The 22,512-nt window shown below is 37.3% G+C and overlaps 2 protein-coding genes across 2 annotated transcripts in view; one reads left to right on the forward strand and one right to left on the reverse strand.

The window, feature by feature from the left end:
• The window catches only part of CHP1 (calcineurin like EF-hand protein 1), a 36,001-nt gene extending 20,677 nt beyond the window's left edge, over positions 1-15,324 (reverse strand). The window contains exons 1-3 of the mRNA XM_006920474.3: positions 15,114-15,324; positions 7,423-7,495; positions 1,559-1,639 (exon numbers count right to left, since the gene is read on the reverse strand). Coding sequence (XP_006920536.1) covers positions 1,559-1,639; positions 7,423-7,495; positions 15,114-15,180 — 221 coding nt within the window. The 5' untranslated portion in view covers positions 15,181-15,324. The remainder of the gene's footprint in view (positions 1-1,558; positions 1,640-7,422; positions 7,496-15,113) is intronic.
• Positions 15,325-15,416: 92 nt separating this feature from the next.
• Positions 15,417-22,512, forward strand: part of EXD1 (exonuclease 3'-5' domain containing 1) — a 27,056-nt gene continuing 19,960 nt past the window's right edge. The window contains 4 exon segments of the mRNA XM_025038859.1: positions 15,417-15,676; positions 15,985-16,096; positions 18,182-18,451; positions 20,443-20,511. Coding sequence (XP_024894627.1) covers positions 18,319-18,451; positions 20,443-20,511 — 202 coding nt within the window. The 5' untranslated portion in view covers positions 15,417-15,676; positions 15,985-16,096; positions 18,182-18,318.

The raw sequence follows: 22,512 nt of genomic DNA on the forward strand, positions 1-22,512 counted from the left end.
GATTCCTGTCTTCACACCAACTAGCTGCTACTGTTTCTCCGTCACGCAGATTTACTGAGGATTCAATTTCTCAAACTCATTTGGTCTCAATTCAGAGTTCTAAAATTTCTTCTCCAGGCATTTTATCTGATAGTGTCCTCATTGACATTTAGCCTCATTATTAAGAACTGGTAAGCATATAACTTTTTTAAGTCCTCTGGTTCATACAGAGAAGTCACAAGGAACCAGGAAGAGACCGTTAAAGAGATGATTTAAAACAAGATTATATGATAAGTTTTATTCATGAAAAAGTACCTAATCAAATCAATAAATATTTACTCAGTACTTTGAATGGAGTGTATTAGGTAGTGAAGCATATCAAAAGCCTAGTCATACATTAGACAAACTTAAATCTATTTGAGAAAGTGTGTGTGTTGTGGGAGAGAACTGTATCCTCAGTCAATTAAAAGAAAAATAAAGGTTGTGTAAATGGTCCCGATTAAAGAAGGCTAAAGAGACATGACAAAGGACCCAGACTGGATCCTGCATTACAGGGAGGAAAGGTGATATAAAGGATATTACTGGATGAACTGATTAAGTTGGAATATGAATAATATATTAGACTAAAATAATAATAGGTGAAGGTGGTCAAAGGGTACAAACTTCCACTATAAGATGAGTAAGTTCTGGCAAAGTAATGCACAGCACTATGGTTAACAACACTGCATTGTATATTTGAAAGCTGCTAAGAGAGTACATTATAAAAGTTCTCACCATAATACAAAAAGTAAATGTGTGAGGTGATAGACATGTTAATTAGCCTTATTGTGGTAATCATTTTGCAATACATACATATATAAAATCACTATGTTGTACACCTTAACTCACATAATGTTCTATGTTAATCATGTTTCAATACAGCTGGAAAAAAATAAAATACATATTTTGCATTATTATAGCACTTGATAGGTACTGTACTTATAAATTACACGCTGGATTTAAAAAACTTAATATAAAAAGAATGTAAATATATTAATTTAAAAATATTGATTAAATATTGAATGACAATATTTTAGATATATTGGGTTAAATAAAATATATATTACCACTATTAATTTAACTTGTTCATTTTTACTTTTTTATGTAGCTACTAGAAAATTTATAATTATGTAGGTGGCTCAATTATATTTTACTGACTAGGACTGAGACAAGAGCACACACAAATGAGGCAAAATGTTAATATAACAACGGCTGCGTCTGGGTAAAATATATACAGGTGTTCCTTGTACTATTTTCAATTTCTGCAACTTTTCTGCAAATTTGAAATTATTTCTAAATAAAATTACAGAGTTTAGTTTTATATCAAAGATAAAGAGCTTAAAGACAGAATTTTGAAGATGGGCTCATATACCTATTTGAAGTTTAAAAAAGGGGAGGAGAGTAGAAAAGAAGAGATATTCTACATACGACCAAGTTAGGTATGCCCAATATAATCAGGAGTGTTGTGGTCTGAGATGACCCAACCCATATCATTATTCCTGATTAGCCTCAGAAAGGAAGCCCAACGGTAGGGACTCACCCCTCTGGAAAGAAGGCATTGATGATCCGATCCCCCAATGGGTTGATAGCAAGTTCTGGAATCCGCTGGAAATCTTCCCGGCTGCCATGAGAATCACCTTGAGTTAGAGAGCATTGGCCCTTAGCATGAACTCCTTCAGTCATGCAAGAGTACAAAGTTGCAAGGGTATTACCTCCTGGAATTTACTTCTGTGGCAAATTAAATTAAATAACTGCATAGAATAGCACTTTGATAGCTGCCAAGTGCTTCTTGCACCAACTCAGGAGTGGAAGAAGCCAGATTTGACTATGCCATATTCCAGTGAATTTGGCACACTGGTTACATCAATAAACCACTGACGAGCAAATACTCAGTTGTCCCTGTAAATGATTCCTTGAGCATTACTACTTTGTACTTAGTTATTAAATTTGGAGAATGAACAGCATATGCAGAGTATCAAACACTACAGAGCTTGAATATGGGAGCAAAAATTCAGAGAGGCCTCTGTACCCTTGGTAGGAAGATCTACAGCACCTATGAAATCCGAGGAACTCTTCTTAGGCAATACTTAGGACGAAGAAAGAATAAAACGTGGCAATTGAGTTCCACGCTTCCTTGCTCTGATTCTGGCTTTTTCCTCCATTGCCTTTTCCAGACTAGAGCTAGATAAGTATAGAACCCTCGAACATGACAAGAACAGTCATCTTCTCACAACTTGGAAGTTATGCTGAAGTGAGTATTATTAGTTACCATTCACTGTATACACATCATGTGCTGCTCTAACTCTGTTTATATACATTATCTCATTTCTTCATGCCAACATTTTATCTATACGCTTTTAGATCTGAGGAAACTGAGAGTCAATGAGATAAACCTACCCAGTGCTACAAACTAGGAAGTGGCAGAATTGTGATTTAAATCTAAGTCTGTAAGTCAAAGCACATGTTCTTTTCTCCTAAAACCACATTTCTTTCCCATATTAAACATTTTGAAAGAAAGGTTTTCTCCCCAAAAATGTTCAGTGTTTTTTAAAAAACTTCTTGGTTGATATTCTGTGCCAAGAATATAAAGCTGTCTGCAACATAACTAACTGTGCTGTACTCTTCAAAAATACCAGTAAAATAAAAGACAAAGATAGGCAGAAGATTGTTCCAGATCAAAGGGGACTAAAGAGACATATGACTAAATTCAATGCATGATCGCAGAGTAGGAGAAAAATTACTATGAAGGATATTACTGAGCCAATAGGTAAAAATGAAGATGGAACATTTGGAATATGGAATATTTTGTAATAGTACTGTATCAAAACTCTATAAATTTCTTGGTTTTGATGAGAATGTTCTATATAGGAAATACATACTGAAGTATGTGGCAAAATGTTAACAATTGGTAAATTGTTATAAAGTATGTGAAAGAATATAACCTTGAATAAATCTGATTCTTGCCTTTAAGATCATTACTAACAAGAGGTAAAACTTACTCCTCTACCCTCTTTGTACTAAATGCTAATGTTCCTACTTACCCAGGAGACTTCAACACTAGTTTTTCTTGTGGTTTAACATTTACACAGTGCTTAATTAATTCAAACAGTTCATCTCCACCGCATCTGGTGGTGACACAGGTAGAAACTAACCTAGGAGATTAAGCACAAAGCTCTGGAACAGTAACTGGATTCTAATCTTCGATCCCTTAGGGTAATAATTTTAACTGCATCGCTTAAGATGATAAAAGATAAAGGAAATTACTGAGGTCCTGATTATTTAATTTAACAAACATGTTCTATAAGCTCTTATTAAATACTTTGTGCTATAATACAAAGTCCACATTATCATCAAAATGTAGCTTCTCTTGTTTGACAGAGGTTAAGAAATAATAACTACTCTCCTTTAAATGAAGATTAAGGCTGATCTGAATTGCATGGCCACATATCTCAGTTTAGTATCTAAGACATTTAAGCAATTTTAGCTGAGAAAAGGCATGGTTTAAATACCAGGTCTAGTATTAAGTGGCAAGTGCACAACCTAGCTTGAATAAGGGATCTAGTCTAGGACTTTCAGTGTCAACAAGAACCTAAATGCAGTCCTTTGACACCTTTAAACTCTCTTAAAATTTAGATCGTATAGATACATTGCTGTTCTATTAAGATCAAGGGGAAGACTGTTCAAAGTATAAAAATTAAAATAAAAGAGTATAAAAAATAGTTTGTAAACTATTAAACAATATATAGTTTATTATTATTAGTTGTTTTATAGTAGAATGAAGGTTGTACGGGCAATTTCTCTAAACTTAGTTTCTCAAACTTGTCTACCAACACAAATCTAATAAAAAAAATACTCCAAGCAGCCTACACCCCAAGTGTAAGATTATTCAAAATGTAGATTTGTGTGTACTCATAAAAAAAGCATACCAATAGTATAATCTACCTCATAATATACCTAGGAAAATCGTCCTCAAAGATTTTTAAAGAAAAGACATTACTGGTAGCAGGCAAGTCTTTGTGGCCAAGAAGTTCCCACTGAAGAGTGGTTTTCCAGACATTCACGGGCACAGGGACGCTCTGGCAAACCAGAGGTTGAGAGACCAGCCCTCTACACTGATCTTCACTGTGCGAGACCCTTCTCTTACTCAGAGATGTGGCCTCACAACTAACTGCTTATATTTCAAGTACCCAGGATCAATGCTTAGATGACTTTTACATAATGAGAACATCAAAATTTGTTAAAAGAATATACTCATGGGAATGAGTATATTAAGAAAAGTTTTCCATATTTAAGAACTATATCATAGAGATGTCATTTATTACTTATATTTATAATATAATTGTATTTATTAACATTGAAATAATTTCTATTACAAAAAGCATTTAATACTTTAAATTAAATTGACAAAATAATTTTGTTTTTTTGATAACAGAATTCTCTTCATATACAGTGTCAATAAGTGCTAAATCGTCCTTTGCTGGTTGTTTTGAGTGTTCTAGGGCCAGACTAGCTTATTTGCAAGGCTGTTTCTGACTTTTGATTGAGGGATGGTGGGCACATACACATTTACTTCCTCTCATTCCCTAAAATCCTCTGAAATGTCAGCAAAAATGTACACTTGGGAACAGTGCTCAATACATCACAGGCACTTAATAAAATCTACCAAATAGTGAGTTAATTCATTGGCTTTCCACAGTGTGAAATGGTGTTTTAGGGGCTGAGCAAATCTTACCTAGATATTAAGGAAAAGTAACACTAGCTGACTTCTGGAAAGTTTTCACCCCTTTCTAAGGAGAAACGTTTCCTTTTACAAAAGCTTTTCTACTGTTTTCCAGCAAATAGTGAAAGTGATTAAAACATACACATTTACAAATCATGCACTTTCTACAAAGAAAAAAAGGACTTACAACTAATTCGAATCTATATCCTTACTTAGTGATTAAATCTGAATTTATGAAGATGTAATTCCAAACTCAAGTAAATTATTCAAATATTGGAGCCGAAAGAAAAAAAAGTAGAGATTTCTAGTCTAGTTTATTTTTCAACTGTAAATTTACATAGTCTAACAAATGGTGCTGGAAACGGATACCCACATGCAAAAAAATAAGTTTGACTATTATCTCCTACCACATATATTATATGTATTTTGCATATGTATACAAAAATACGTATTTTGTATATACATACATAAAATAACTCAAAAATGAATCAAAGACTGAAATATAAGAGCTAAAACTATAAAATTCTTAGAAGAAAATATAGGAGTAAATCTTCATGACCTTGGATTAGCAATGGTTTCTTAGATGTGACACCAAAATCATATGTACCCAAAGAAAAATCAGATAATTGGAGTTCATCAAAATCTAAAACTTTTGTATTTTAAAAAAACAATTTAGAGTGAAAAGAATTTACAGAATATTTGCAAATCCTATATCTGAAAAGGGTCTAATATTTAGATTATAAAAAGAACTCTTGCAACTCAACAACAAAAAGACAAATAATCCAATTAAAAAAACAGGCAAAGGATGTGAATAGACATTTCTCCAAAGATATACAAATGATCAACCAGCGCATGCTCAACATCATTAGCTACTAGAGAAATGCAAATCTAAACCACAATGAGATATACCACTCACACCCACTAGGATGCTTAAAATCAAAAGACAGATAATAAGTGTTAGTGAGGATATGGAGAAGTTTGAACTCTCATACACTGCTGATACGAATGTAAAATGGTACAGCTGCTTCGGAAAAGTTTGGTGGTTCCTTGGTTAATTAAGCATAAAATTATCACAGACCCAAATTCTACTCCTAGATATATGCCCAAGAGAATTGTCTACACAAAAATGTTCATAGTAGCACTATACTTAATAGCCTAAAGGTGTAAACAACCCAAATGTCCACCAACCAATGAATGGATAAACAAAATTTGGTATATACATACAATAGAATATTATTCCGCCATAAAAAGGAATGAAATACTGATACATGGTATAACATGAAAGAACCTTGAAAACATCATGTTAAATAAAAGAAGCCAGTCACAAAAGGCCACATACTGTATGATTCCATTCATATGAAATCTCCAGAGAGAGAAAGAAAGTAGGTTAGCCAGGGACAATCACTAAGGAAAAATAGGAAGTGACTGCTTAATGGGTAAGGGGTTTCCATCTGTGATGAAAATGTTCTGGAACTAGACAGTGGTTATGGTTACATAATGTTGTGAATATACTTAATGCCACTGTATTGTATACTTTAAAATGGTAAATTTTAGGTTTACTTCAATTAAAAAAATAATAAAAAGCACATAGCGTGGTCTTTGTACATGGTAGGTATTCCACAGTCATTGACTTTAATGGCTGTGCAGTATGGTTTTGGTCAATCCAGCTTCCAGTGACTACAGATTTTGCCTTGAGCAAACATGCCCCTACAGATTTACCAGCATTCTTTAGCTCTTCTGCCTTAGAATTATGTACAAAAACTTAACAACTATATTCCTTCCTCCTTTATGCTACATCCCATAATTGTACTAGAAGCCTTCCAAATAAAGTCCTAAACTGTTTCCTGCCTGCCACCAGAAAGGCAAGCAGCTTCATTCTATACCAGTCAATCAAATCTAACGAATGACAATAATAAAAGCTGTTGCTAAGAGTCAAGTTGTAAGGTGATGTTAAGGAAGTATTTAATTTAACCATGATAAGACAATTATAAATATAAAATGATATAGCATTACATTACTATAAAATCATATGCTGACTCTAGACCGGTGGCACTTTTGACATTCAAGGCAGAATAATTCTTGTTGTGAGATGATGTCCTGTGCATTGTAGGATGTTTAGCATCATTCCTGGCCTGTAGACAAGAGTAGCATTCCCCAGTCATGACAATTGAAAATGTCTCCATACATTTTGCTACCCAGGGGCAAAATAGCCCTTAGTTGAGAACCACTGTTCTGGACTAAAATACTGAATATCTTATCTAACATTAGTACATATAAAGTGATGTACCCTAGGGTTAATGGCTGTTTTGGAAAATGAGAAGAGAGAGGACAAAACAACCTGACACCTTGGATGGCTATGGGTCAACTTCCTAAAAGCTAATACGTTTGGGAAAGGGCTGTGGGGAAAATCAAGCAGAGAGAGCTGAAATTCTCAAAAGTACTTTCTTGGTACCAGAATAATGGCCACCCAAACTAAAGGGAATTGGAGTAAAGCAGCAAACACCTAGTGATAAATGTAATGTCGTTGTTCTGCTTATTTAACTCTCTTCTGGGTCAATGAAACTCAAAGACCAGTGAAAAAAAATGGTCCCTGCTCTCCACAGGCTGGATGCCTACCATGCCTGCCCTTCGGATAAAGGCAGCTATTCAGTCGTTGCCAGGAAATAAAGAAAGGAACTGCCTACCTGAGAGTCCCGTTCTCTCCTTTGTCCAGGCTAGTGAACCGGCTGTAGAGGCGGGTGATCTGACTGTGGGAAACTAAAGAACACAAAATTAGTCCCAATTGGAGAAGTCGCCCTTCACTCAAACTGAACCCCTGTGGCCCTTCAGGAGCCAGCTGTCCTTCTGATCTGAGCCCACCACTGAATGCTTCAAAGTGAACAAAATGGAAAGATGTCTCAACTCTAACTCATCTCTAGAATGTCAAAGCAGAAAACTTAAAAGCTAAAGAATGAAAGAAATTAGAAAATAAACTAAATCAAGAGCAATCAAAATTGACTCTCAGGAATGAAGGATATATAGGCTTGCTTAAGACTATGTGTTAAATGTTAGGTGGTTAAGATTTAACAACCCAAAGGCAATTCTAGTTTAAAAAAAAATTGTGAAACTTTCATCTTTCAGTGCCTTGACTTAGGAGCTATAAAAATTCATGCTTTGATTAAAAACACATACTTATTAATCATTTTGATGTTTTAGACTGGCACTGCTGGGTAGGTAACTTGTACTGAATTTAAGATCGGGGCACATCAAATAGATACTATTTTTAAAATCTGGTTTACTCCTGCATTAGTGGCTTGATCTTTTCCCTCAGTATTGACCTTTCTCTCAGTAAAAGATCACCACAGCTTTGAGTCAGCTATGACTGCATGAATTCCACTAAGTTCTCAGTAAAGGAATGGGGTCCAAGAAAGTAAATTAGGCAATCTGTAAAACTGTTACGTTATCAGACAACAGCTACAAGAAAGCTATTGTGCTCTTCCTTTTAGATCAACTCAGGCAGGAGCTGGCAATTAAAATGAGGTAATAACAATAAAACTTTGAACAATGCAAAAAAGGAATTCTGGGAAATAGTCTCCTGGCAGATTGGCGGTACAAGGGGAAAAAAGAGTTATCATAGGAGAAAAGACAATGGCCAAAAAGGGTGTGGCAAGCGTGGACTTTTGTCTCAGGCTGTACTGGGGTTTAAAAGGGTGGCTGAAGGAGTTATAATAGTTATCCTCCTCCCCCAGCTCACGAAAAAAAAATCTACTTGTAGTTTTAGGAACAATGGGACAAAGTAAACAGGGGCACAGCAGGAGAAGCAGAAGCAGGAAGCAAGTGGCCCAGAGCTAGGCTGAGAAGACACACTAGGTGTGGCTGTGAATACTTTGGCGTCAGGTTTTATCCGAAGCTGGGCTCTGTTCTGTACTAGCTATCCAAAGAGAGCAAAAGCAGAGGAGGCCAAATCATTTCCAGCCAGGGAAGAGCCAGCAGGGGTCCAGGCACTGAGGAAGCATTGTGGAGCTTTCTGCCAGCCAGGCAGGTGTGAATAGCTCAGTGTACAAAGTAGTGTTGTGAGCATCAGGTACATAGACTGATTCCATTTATGGCACCACTGCTTACCAATGAGGGGTGAGTGAACAGGTCTATGGAGTGAACTGAGGCCATAAGACCAAAGTGCCTGGCAAAGTGTCTGGCACATGGTAAGCACTCCAGGTTAGCTATTATCATCATCATCCTTACATCGTGAGCCTGAAGGTATGTTTACTGCTGCACTAATTAATCTCCACCTTTCTCTGGACTCTGTCAGCCGCAGCCATTTTCTTCAGGAACATGACCAGTTTACTCTGGTGTTGGCCTCAGGCCTCAAGGGCTGCTCTAGAATTCATGTTCCTTTTAGTTTAACAAAAATAAGTCAGTTAATGAATGACTAAATTCTCAAAAGATTTTTTTTGAAAAAAAAAAATTTGTTCACAATCTCACCACTGTTTTCATTTCTTCACATACCATCCAATATCACTTGTATACTTTATATAGTTATAATCGCTTACTTTTCATTTATTAATTCATAATTTTTCTATATTGCTTTGGAGTCCTTTTTAATAACCACATAATATGAGTGAGTCTATTGTATCAGTTTTAGTAGAATATTATGTTTCAGATTACTTTTCTTTACCAAGGAAAACATTCAAATTGAGAAATTTCCCTAACAACTTAGTTTCCTAGTCTCCCTTGCCAGAGGCAAATACTATTACCAGTGTCTTGTGAATCCTTCTAGAAATTCCATATGTGTATCTATAAGTATGTACAGCGATTTATGCAATTTTAAAATTGCAAAGAATGTTGTCATCTAGTCTAACCCTTTCAACTAATAAATGAGGCATCAGACAGCTTTCTAATCTAGATCATCATCTGAAAAAAACTGGGCACTGAAACCTCTTATGATTTTTTAAAATTCTCTTAGTTCTGGTAAAACACTACACCCCATGGGTGAACTGGGCAATATGGAAATTAGTGAAGAAATGTACGATCAAATATCAACTTTACACAAATCAATACAATCACATCTCAATATATCTCCTAAATTTTTAGAACTAATGTTATGATATTGTTAACAAAGAAGAGGAGGAAAGAGGGGAGGGGGGCGAGGGAGAAAGAAAAAAAGATTTAAAGCTTTAATTTAGGTGTTAAATCCACCATAACCAAGAATATAAAACAACTTCAAGGCACAGAGCTTGGAGCAACTTCAAGGAGCAGAAATGTATTGGAACTGCCACAAAGAAAGGCAGGACAAATTTCCAGTATTCTCACCAGAAGGCACAAGGCTAGCAGGACAGGTGCCCCAAACCTGCACAATTCAAAGAAAGTCTCAAAAGTTGACAATTGCTCTCTGAAAAGGCTGTGCACATGAACATGTCTAGAATCTAGCTGTATTTTTCTCTACTGATGGGCAAATAATTATTTTATTGCTCAAAGATTACTTAGAAGACCCTGACTACAAATCTATCTTTGAATCATCTTTCTATCATCACTGCCTCAGGCCCAGAGAAAGGCATTTCACAAAAGTGCTAAGCACTAAGGAGTAATGGCAGAGGGAAAAATAAAAATGAAGAGGGAGGAAGAAAAAAGTTATTTTAGTCTTGCCTTTCTCCTAAATCTTAATGCAGAAGACTGATAACCTAGGCAAAGCATGCAAGAGCAAACAAAAGCTACTGTAACCGTGCAAAAATTTCACTTCTTTAAACTTTCTCTTTTCTTTCTCCTAGATTCAAACTGGCCTTGTCAAGTCTTACAGCACCATGACTCACTTGCTTTTCTTTCCTTATCCTTCCACCTTTGCACATACTGCATGACCACTCCCTTAATTGTTAAGCCCTTAGGACATCGGATTCTGGTCAACATCAAACAGCCCTACTGACAGAAACAGTTTCAGTCTAACTAAAGATAACATCTTGACCTCAGTTGTGTTTCAGCTGGAGCCATAAAGGTGGAATGACCCCCCTATCGGCCACATCCCCTTGAAACCAGACAGACCCACCTTGATGATGTAATTATCAACTACCTCCTACCTTAGCCCTGACCCATCAGTAAAGCCCACAACCCCAACTCCCTTAGCACCATGACTAATGAATCTTCCCCTATATAACCTATCCCCTAGAGGCCGTAGGGGAGCCAGGTCTTTGAGCTCTAGCTCACCTGTGTCTCCAGGCTTGGAGTCATTTCCTTAAATAAACCTTTACCATGTTTGCTGCAAAGAAAGTTCATGTCTGTGTCTCATTGGCCTTTGATGCACACAGGCAAATGAACCCCTTGAATTCAGTAACAGTTCTAGATAAAAGATTAAGATCTTGAAGCCTGCACCCCTAACCATTTCTCCTGAACACACCACATTCCAACATTTCCCGTGTTCCCCTTGACAAGAGGACTTCAAGAGAACTTTTAGATTAAAAGAGACTTAAAGAATTAAAAAAACAAACAAACTATAGACTGAATGGTAGATAGCATAATAAAATTATTGTCAGCTTTCTTAGATGTGGTTATATAGGAAAAAAAATCTCTATTTTCAACATATATATGCAGAAGTATTTAGGGATGAAGAGTTTTCATACCTGCAATTTTCAACTGGTACATCAAAAAATATAAATAGATCAAGCAAATATAGCAAACTATTAACAACTGTTGAATTAAGGAGGAAGGTATATAAATGTTCATTATACTATTTTAACTTTTCTGTATATTTGAAATTTTTCAGCATAAGTTGGGGAAAAAGTATAGAGCTTTACAAAAACACTTACTCCAAACCAGCTAAAAGTGTTAGTTATATGTGCATTTCTATTTCAATAGGAGCCAGAGGAACTTTTAGGGACTACGGTATGGCATTTAGAGGTATTAGCAGCCTCAAGTTGAACTTGCACTTACATTCTAGCCCAGGAGATTATTCTCGAGCAATTAATTGCTTTTGCCAGGCTTGTGTTTTTGTCACAATTATAGAGAAACCCATATTAGTTCTATCATCACTACATCCATCAAACAAAATCTCACCAGCCTGTACAACTTGCTTCCTAAATCTATTCAACACCCTCCCCCATATCAAATGACACATACCAGAAGCTAGAGACAAAACATAAAGATATCTGGATTCATTATTACTCAGTTGGTATAAATTGTTCCTCAAAGATTAAGTGGCTATTTTCTTTTAAAAAGGATTTAAATAATTCAAAGGTAATTACTACAGTTAAGTGAACTAAGGGTAGAGATTACAGAAACTCTCAAGACACCAGTGACCTTCCTCCAATGTCAACTTTTATTCAAATGAGCTTTAATTTATAGAAATGCTAAAGTGTAAAAGCAGGTAACAGAACAAAGACAATATAGCAAATGTATTATGCCAACACAAAAAGAAACAACAGGATTTCTACACATTTAAAAGTTCTATTTACTTAGAATTGGGAAAATAACATTTGTACTCAATTCCTAATCAAATGCCCCCTGAAAAGGTAAATAATATGCTGTCACATCCCTAATTACATAGCCCTAGACAGTTTTTATAACTAGCACATGCAAATGGTATTTTCCCATTAGGATGATTGTTATCTATGGTTCAAAATAATAAGTGTTAACACTTACCTGGCATGTTATATACCAGGCATTATTCTAAATAGTTTACATAATTTATCTCATTTAATCCCCGTAAGAATCTTATAAAGTAGGTACTATTATTCCCATTTATAGATGATGAAATTGAGACTTACAAGTAATTATTACCTAGAATTACTTTCCTAGAATCATTTAGAGATTAAATTTCAAATACCAGCTAAACTAGTGATGCATAAATTCCAATCAGTTTAGACTTGTGAAGAATGTATAAATATAATCATCAATTGCAATGCAAAGCTTTCATATTGAATGTAAAGTCAGTCTTCCTCAATTATGCTACACTTTCTTACTGGCAAAGGGAGTAGTGAACTATTATACTTGCTCTTAATTTGAAGTTTCTGATTGATAGTTCCCCAAACTCTTAATGGAAAAAAGCAGCAGATGAAAATAGGACAAATTCCATCTCTCTACCCCACCCTCAGGTATGTTTTTATTCTTCTAAACCTTTTGCATCATGCTAAAATTACTGCTTTAAAAATCAACTCTGCAATAATATTGTAATAACTATGTATGGTGTCAGATGGGTACTAGACTTATCATCGCGATAACTTGTGAGTTTTATAAACGTCTAATCACTATGATGTACAACAAAAACTAATATGATAATGTATGTCAACTGTAATTGAAAAATAAAAACATTATTAAAAAAATAAAGTAAAAATCAATTCTACTGATGGGATAAACTGATGGCTCAACTCCCAGGGTGGAGGAATGACTGCGTACCAGGCTAGGGGGTAATGCTCCTATAAACTACCCATAATATCCTAATTTATGCAATTCTAATCTGTTCATGCTTGTATCAAGCCTGTCCTCCACAAGACCAGCCCCACAAGGCCTCTGTCTTCTCTGAGTTCTGCAGGTGGGGTGCAACACAATTTCAGTTACCTTATGTTGTGATGCTAATCCTAACTCTTCTGGGATTATCTCCATGACCGAGTTGTGGATGTCTTTTGTCACCATCCGCTTTGAGTATCAGCATAGTAGTGAACACAGACATTGCAAAAATTCAATAAGCACTTGTTTCATTAGGTTTTCTGGCTCAGTACACATACATTTGCACTGGTTATGGTTAAGAATCTCCCTCAGGCTTGATTCATTTGGGAGAACTAGGAAAACAACTCTTGAGCAATACTTAATTCTATGTGTCCACAAGTTACACAGTAAAATAACCCAGAGTCCTATAGCAATCCAGTCCTTTTTTACTTGGTCAAATGTAAATAAATCAGAATGAGATTACTGGTCCCTTCATCTTGAAACAAATATAGCTTTTTCCCAACCTCACTATGGTTTACACTTCATCATTAATGTGACTTTTAATTTTAGGCACAAATGCTTTAACTCTGGTGTCACCTTAGACCTAACGTAGTTCTTATATTTACAAGTGTGGCCAGGAGTCATGGCCACAAAATGTAGTAAAATGCTTACTAAATCCAAACTGCCTATATTTCTGCTCTTGGAGTTAAAATGTCATAAATAGACCATAAGGTCAAATGGCCAAATACTGCACATTATAAACTGCTAACTCATTCATTTAAAATCATGAAAGAGACTGTGTTGGTAGGTGTTGATCTCATTACCATTAAAGGTCTTTATGGAGAGGCTTAATGGCCATATGTTAGGGTATGTTGAAAGCAGTAAATCACTCTGACAAAGACTGGAGCCAGATAACATCCCTTCCAACTAGAACGTTCTAGAAAGTTGAATTTGTCAGAAAGCACAGGACAGCATTTAATTTATCTCAAGCCACCACTGCCTGAGTAATTCTGTAGTTCTCCCAGCATCTTTCAATATTATCTGCATATAGGCCACCGAGTTACTTACTGGTCACCTAATAATCAAAGATAGGTATCATGAAAAAAAAAAATCTCAGATGCTTACGTAACTCATGTAAAATACAAGAGTTGAATTACCAAGAAGAGAAAATATTGTACGCATTATCAAGGGCTATATAAATGTATCTTATGCTGTTTTACAGAGCTTCTGGATTCCCAAAGCCCTGTTGCCCCTTGGTTCAGGTTAATGAGGAAAAGAATCAGTTCCTAGTACAAATTCACACTGAGATCGCTGGAGCGCATCCAATTTCCATAACGACTGCATAAAGTACACCAGCACAGTAGAAATCAATATATGTGAAATTAGAACAGCAAGCATCCTCAGTGTAAGTAAAAACGGGTGGTTAAGGTATCTGCTTTTTCACAAGTTCATAAGTCTTTTACTCGCAGACCCCTGATTCTTTAAAGGTCTCCTGTTACCAGGTCACGTCTTCCAAAGTTTTACTACACAAGTTTACTTTCTGTGTTTGTTTTTCCAATTGTGGCAAGAATTTGTGATTTCCCACAGATGTCAATGTTTTTAAGTCTTTGCCCAGAAATGTCACAATAATGGATTATGTTTTCTATAGGGTCCATCCAGAGTTCCTGAATTTGAGGTTGATGAGAGTAAAGATAAAAGAAAAAAGATCGGTTGAGGGGCTTTCATGAGCAGGAAGAAGAGAAAGCAGTGTCTGCTTTAGGGTGGTCGCGACTCCCGCTTTTGAGGCGAAGGACAGCCCTATAAAGAGTGAGAACCCCTGTCCAGGTAGCTTTAGCTGGAACAGGTCCTCCAGCCCTTGGCCCCGAAGCCCCAGCGCTGGAGGCTGCCCAGGACCGCAACCCCAGCTACACATCTTAGTGACCGCCGCCCTCGTTTTGAAGCCAGCCGGAGGCGCTCGACCGCGTTACTACCCCCGACCCGAACTCACAGCCAGTCTCCTTCTTGATCTCTTCGAGCTCTTCATCCCGCAGTAACGTGGAGGCCCGAGACCCCATCACCCAGCCGGAAGGCTCCTCCGGGAGCAGTGGTGCCAGAAGCGACGGCGGCAGCGGGAGGGAAGGAAGGGAGGGAGGAACCGCCAGGGGTCAAGAAGGAAGAGGATAGCTTTACCAGTGCGGACCGCGGAGGGAACCCAGGGCTGGTGCGCGCAGGAGGGCGGCCCCGAAGGTGGCCAATTAGAAGCGAGGCTGAGCCCAGCGCAGGAGGCGACGTCGGCTCCCCCAGCTCCAGCCCCGGAATGAATCAGCCCAGCGCCAGGCTGGGTCTTGCTAAAGACGGACCACGCCTCCGGAACCGTGATGCAACCGGCCTTAAAAGGGCAATGCCACTCTGGCCGTAGTGACCGCAATTAAAAGGGCAACGCCATTGACTCACCGTTTTTGCAACAAACTAACCTGTGGCTAGCAATGTAGCCAAGCAGTTTCTCACAGAACTCTAACACTAGAAATCCCACTGTCCGGGAGGAACGGATTGCTCAGAGAAATAATAAAAGTAAGTAGACAAAACGTCGCTGGGGGAAACTCTAGGGTGTTCCTCCTGGGAACAGCATGCTGGGAGTTGCACCTCCTCATTTTTCCTGGCGTTCCTCTCTCCTTCCGGCCACAGGGGGCGCTCAGAAGTCGAGGTCGCGCGACGATTGGTATCTCTGGAAACTGTCGGGCTGCCTCCGCTCAGCTGTGCGGTCCTCAGCCGTGCGTACTTTTCTCTAGTCCTTTGATAACCGCCACCGCGAGCTTGGAACTGGCTGCGAGTTTTTCTTAACAGCAGTCCCTCTTTTTATTTTTATTTTTTATTTTTAGTTTCGCTGAAGCTCGAGGAACTCACCATTCGGCCGAAATTGAGACAGGATTTCCCAAACTTCCTTCGGAAAAAAAAAAAACCCCTGACGGCAGAGGAGAGTGAATTCCTAGCGTATGGCCCACCATTTATTTGCAGTTTCTTATTTTGCTTTAAAAATGGGGAATTTTGCATTTTACCTTGTGGCATATTTTTGTGTGTTTTCCTGAAAACGTTTAAAGCCACTAGTTAAATTAGTACACCCTCTCAGGTGAACCAGTTCTTTTCCTGTAGCTTCAATGCCTTTACACCCCTTCCCCGTCCCTCGATATTAACCTTTTGTACAGAACCGGTTTGAGATATGGACGAAACAAGTTCTGACCACCATCACTTAGTACCTAAACACTAGGGGACTTTCTTAGCAAGCTGCCCAAGCCAACTTAGGTTACTAGTTTAAAGCTTGACGTAAGGCTTTGACTGCTGCTTAGCATGAGACTGAGGTTCTAGTCTCACCGAGTTGTTTTTGTGATCTGCTTATGTCGGACCTACCGATGACGTCTGCCTTCATATGCAGTGTGACATGTGCCACAGGAGTATATTCATCTTCCGAAATGAGTATGGTAGAAAAACCTTTATGTTTGCGACATCAATGTCCCTTTTTTGAGTCTGCCTTGAAGCCCATGTCTAGATCCTTACCTTACTTTTTTCCTTCCTAATCTTGAATCTTAACCATTTGCAGCTGTCCTCAGTCAAAGCTTTCTTTGCTTTGTTAATGTTTTTCTAATTTAACATTTCTTAAATATCCTTACTGCCCAAGCATTTCACAGACTTTTATTTCTTATATATTTTTTAAATATAAATTATTTTTACCCTCTATTAAGGGCTGTTTTTTCCAGTTTTATATACTCTATTGCTTCTGTAAAAATTCCCCTTTTGCTTGTTGAACTGACTTGAACTAAAAAGCATTATTTTCTCAGGTGCTCTGGTGACTTGTTTGTTTGATGTTCTCTCTGGATACGTAACACTTGGTCTTGCTCTGGACTGTACGTACCCTCCAGTAGAGGCCTGTTTTTAATTCGGGTTTCATTACTTTCTAAATGTGTGACTTTAGGCAGATTTCTTTAATCTTTAGGCCTCAGTTTCTACATCTGTAAATTAGGTGATGGTTGTTATAGGCAGCAAATAACATTTGTGCAACCATTTGCTAGACCTTAAAATATAAAAATATACATTATTTATCTGGCTAAAATGCTGTGTAACTTCTCACCTTCCTAGTTGAATTAGGCCTCATTATTTCATCAGTGTTTTATAGTTAAAGTAAGTTGCAAAATTCACTGGTTGACACGATAGTGTGGCAAAGACAAGCAGCTTTTACATTTAAACCACTGTAGAGGAACATTTATCTGGGATTCTGACTATAAGGACACCCAAATAACAGGATTGTTCTAAAATACTTTTAAAAAAGCATTCATCTTTTAAATTACAGTAGTATACTAAAGAATATATATATCTACTATGAATGATAGTTATTTCTACAAGGTAAAATATTTGTACATTTCTACATTGTTATCATTCTTTATAAAGAGCACACATCATTTTTACAAAAACAGTTGAATTTTACAAAACCACTGTATGGCATGTGGCAGTTTAATCTGTCAGATTGCACATGACTAGTTGATGATACTACAGCAGCCCAGTCCCTGAGCTGTGGTCAGAGTTGGGTGAAGGGGCCCTTGCAATGCCATGGAAGTTGGATTGGTAATGCATAACTTGTGATAGTCCTAAATCACTTACTCTTCGCTTGGTAACAATGTCAAACTCTGGAAATGTTACTAATCTAGAAGAGGCCAGATCCAGAAGAGGTTAGATCCCTTACATTTTTGGGTAAACAATTTGTTGCAGCATGTATTAGCAAGTGTTTTGCCAGTATCCATTTTTTAAATTTTAGTTGTTTTTTGGTTGGTGTTAAAAAGATATATGTATGTGCCATTAAAAAGCCTCTAAATATTCTGCTTGTTCATTTAGCTAAGGAAAGAAAGGTGGTATTACCCTATTTTATAGACCGAGAAGCCAAACCTACCTTGCCTGAAGTCTTCCGGTTTTCAGTTTCTCATGTATAAATTAGAGTTGGTACTTGCAATGATCCTTTTCTTTTATCATTCTAAAAAGATGAATAAAACTTAGTTACTCTCATGTTTTTATTTTTCTTCTTCCTTCCAGGTATGGGGAAAGGGTAAATAGCCCCACTACCCCTCCCCCACCCCCCAAATACTTTAAAAACCATAGATCTGTTTTATTGTCAAGTGTTTGGATACTTAAAGAAGATTATTTGAAGACTGCTTTTAGAATTTAAAAGCATGGATCCCAGCAGTGACTACCACTTCCTGAATCAGATTTTGTGGAGAAGGGTGAAACTCACATTGGTTTGTGGCATCTTTGAGGGAGTGCTCCAGCATGTGGACCCTAACAAGATTGTTGTCCTGAAGAAAGGTCTCATTTTATTTTTCATAATCTTCTGCCTTTTAAGAGGTTAATAACTGAGTTTGGGTGATGGCTGTGTGCTCCATTAGCAACTGGTAAGGAGGCATTATTCCTATTTTAGGGAAGAGGTGGGAGGAAGGTAAGAATTCTCTTTTCCTTAGCAGAGCAACATGGCTGCTATGCTAGCTTGTCCCCACATTTATAGTTTTACTTATATGATAATGGAAATTTTCAATATTGAATTTCAAAATTCAGTAGAATTTTTTAAATTGGGTACTTCTTTTAATTTCTCTCCATGTGCACCTTGAAATTAAAAATAATCACTGTATTAGGTTCTAGACTTGCTTTCGGCTTCAGCAGACAAATCCACAAATACGGTAAGAAGTTAATTTTTCTCATGCAAAAGGAAGTACCAGAGGTAGACTACTAAGGAATAGTGAAGTGGCTCAAAGATGCCAAGAGAGACCAAGTGTTTTGTGCTCCTGCTCTGCCACCTCAGTGATCATCCGTTATCCTCATGGTCACAAGGCAGCCTTTACACATCCCAGCTTCAATTCGAATTCATTATAAAGGATACAACTCAGGAACAGCCAAGTGGAAGAGATGCATAGCATGAGACACATGGGAAGAGGCTTGGAGTTTCTGTGCCCTGTCTGGGTGTGCCACTCTCCTCCCTCCTCCACATGTTCACCTTGAAGTTTCAATATATAGGTTTTATTCAGCTCAACTATTGACTTGTTATGGTAGTTGTTTTCCTGGCATGATAAATTTTCAAGCTCACAATTGAAACATGTATAAATGGCCTTTGAGAAATTAGTGTTATTGTTAAGCCATGCTATGGGTTAAAAGAGACCTTTGTGGGCTGTGATTGAATTATACTAGGCTTTTGCAATATTCATCCATTCAGTCATTATTTACTGTTAATTTTTTATCCCAGGCACTGTGCTATAAAGCAGGGATGTAGGTAATAATAACATGGTCCCTGTCCTCCAAAAACATAGTCTAGTAAGGAGACAGAAAAGCAAGTAGAAAGATATACAATAGCACAGTGTGATGTCCCCTCTAATAGAGGGACACACAGATAGTATGGAAACACAAAGATTCAGCTAATTTAGATCTGGGAGTGGCAGAGTTGGGACAGTGGAGAAGGCTTCCCAAAGGAGGAATTGGTGATGGAACTTCATCCGGATGAGTAGAAGTTAACCAAATGGGAAAAAGGGGAAAGTTGTTTTAAGCCAGTGGTTCTCAGACTTTATCTGTGCATCAGAATCACATGGAAGGCTTGTTAAAACACAGAATGTGGGGCCCCTTCTGAGAGTTTGTGATTCTTAGGGTCTGGGATGGGGCTCAAATATTTGCTCTTCTAACAAGTTTCCAGGTGATGCTGATGCTGTGCTGGAGAACCACACTTTGAGAGAATCATAGTTTAAGCAGAAGTGGCAGCATGTACAAAGCAATGTGGAACAACCTGAAAGATTTTTAAGTGGGAGGCATATAAATTTTCAAGTTAGTTGCCTGAAATTTTTAATGCCGTGTCAGGAACCATGCTCAGCTGTTAGAAACAGAGTTGAATTATTGTCCCTGGTAGTAGTTTTGAGCGTGTAGCATGACATGAAACAGTGTGGACTCTAGAAGTAGTTGGCTACCTTAAAATTCCTTCTGGAGTTAGGTGGAGTAAAAATCATTTATTTTTAGTTAACACTAGGAAATGTAATAAATAGATATAGTCCTTAGCCCTAATGGCCTCAGAATAATCTTGGGAGAAGTTTAAATCCAGTGTGTTACTACTGCCCCTTTATTTTCTCTTGGAACATTCTGGAGTTCCCTCTTATTTCCATGCTATAGCTTTGCAATTTGTTATCGACTCTTCCTTGCTTGGGGAAAATAATTTGAGGATTTTTCTAAAACTCAGATTTGGGCACTTTTGAGAGGCATCATATTTCTTATAGTTTCAGGGAATGTTATTTTTTATTAACCAAATAAATTGTTTTCTGTAACAGTGAAGAATGTGGAGACTGGTCGAAGTGTCCCAGGAGTGAAGATGTTTTTTGGGCATGAGATTTTGAATGGTAGGAGCTTTATGTTCCCTGAATGCTGCTATTGGGATTTCCAGTAGTAATAAATTCACTGTTCTATCTCATACCAGTATTTGAAAAAAAAAAAAAAATGAGATGCTACCTTGCCTTTAATATTGCATTTATGAACTCTTAAAGTTGGTATTTGAGAATTGACCCTTATCTTACTATTTCAGTGGATAATATGAGTAGAATAGTCTTAGAGAATTTTAATCATCTTGGTTTTACAATGTGAGGATAGCTGGTGCTTGTTACTAGAGACTAAGCCAGCAGGCAGAGTTAGAAATCTGAACAGAAAGGAATTTGTCTTGCTCAGCAAGCGAGTTTAACACTACAGGTTTACACTGCATTCACAGTCACTTATTTGAAACCTTGGGGCCAAATATTTTGGCATCCAGAATTGTTCTGGACCTATGGAAAACCTCACACACGGTATATGGTGTTCATATTACATAATACCTCAAGCAAATCTAGGCAGCACTCTGTAATAAAACACATTTATACAGAGAAATGGGTGGATAATCATACTAAGTAGAATAAAATAGGACTATAAATAATAAGTCAGTTTAGGTTTTGCTGCCAAAAGATTTATAAAAATTTTTTGGTTTTCAGAGCTTGTGAGATTTTGGAATAGCAGGAAGCAGACGTGTTCTTTGTTTCTACCAGCCAAAGCCATTTAGCAAGAGTAGGTCCAATTGTTTGCCTAAAAGAGTAGATATAGAAGCTCATCTGGTCAGTGTGCTTCAGACAGGCCAAATGGACTAAGAAAAAAGGGCTGGGAGCAAGAACTATTCTTGCTTTCAAGAACTCAAAAACAAAAAGCTCTCCAAGGAGGAGTAAAGATCAGTGTGGGATGAAGCGGGTAGGGATGAAGGAGTAGGAGATCTAGGACCTTGTAGAGCTGTGCATGTCTTACCATTGGGGCAGATATGAGGAAAGGAAAGGAAAGAATTCCTATAAGTAAGAGATTACTGCTACTTGAAAGATTACTTTGTTTTGTGAGAGAAGTAGAATTTAAGGAGAAATGAAAATCTTACCAAATTAATGACTGCCAATCCAGACTCACTTCAAGGCAGACAAGCCCAGACAACTATCTAACTGATTTCTCATAGAGTACACTACTGTAAACACTCTGTTCCTTGAACAACTTTTGATAATGCTGGTGGTGGTGGTGGTGGTGGTGGTGGTAGTGGGATTCTTAATTATGTTTTAACTATTAGCCTTTGCAGAGGAGCAGAACTCTGGACTGGCACAAAACTAGGCTATCGATGGATTTATATAGAGAAGTGAAAGAATCACTATTACTGTCTCCCTAACTCAGAAGGAGGCTAACTGCTGACTAGCTCTGTGATCTGTGCTCATGGATTTCATCTCCTCCTAAATTCTTTCTCAGAATTTGGCCTTTGTTCATAATTTTTAGGTTCAAACGATGACCTTTTCCTTCTTTGACCTGTGGCTCAATCAGCCATGGAGGGGTCTTCCTGAAAAGCACCTTGAATAAGAATTATCAAGGTGAAGAATAATAATTTACTAATTAATGTTTTTAGTGAATTTTACTTTCTCTGCCCCAGACTCAACACATAGTGGCCCCTGAGAGACTTTTTCCCCGCGTAAAGTACCTAAGTGTACTTAATTGAATCTAAGAAACCATTAATTATAAGATACACTATTACTTTTCCCAATCTAAGAAAGAAAAAAAGCTGCTAATTAAATTTTCATGTGTACTTATGGTTAATTATATCCAACTTCAGAGCTGTTTAAAATGTGCATATTAGAATTAATGACATACAATATTCCCCTACATTCCTTTCACTGCTAGGTTAAAAATGAATAGTTTCAGAGTCTCTGTGGAATGTTTCTCTCATATCTTTTGTGATTTCCAATCTAGTTTTTATTACCTTTCATGTCACTGAACTCTTAATGCACCAGCCCGTGAGAGTGAAAGGAACAGGTCTGTAAGTGATTTCAGAAAACCCCAGACAGTACATAGTGTGA

Source organism: Pteropus alecto, unplaced genomic scaffold (genome assembly GCF_000325575.1).
Source record: "Pteropus alecto unplaced genomic scaffold, ASM32557v1 scaffold86, whole genome shotgun sequence".
NCBI lineage: Eukaryota > Metazoa > Chordata > Mammalia > Chiroptera > Pteropodidae > Pteropus > Pteropus alecto.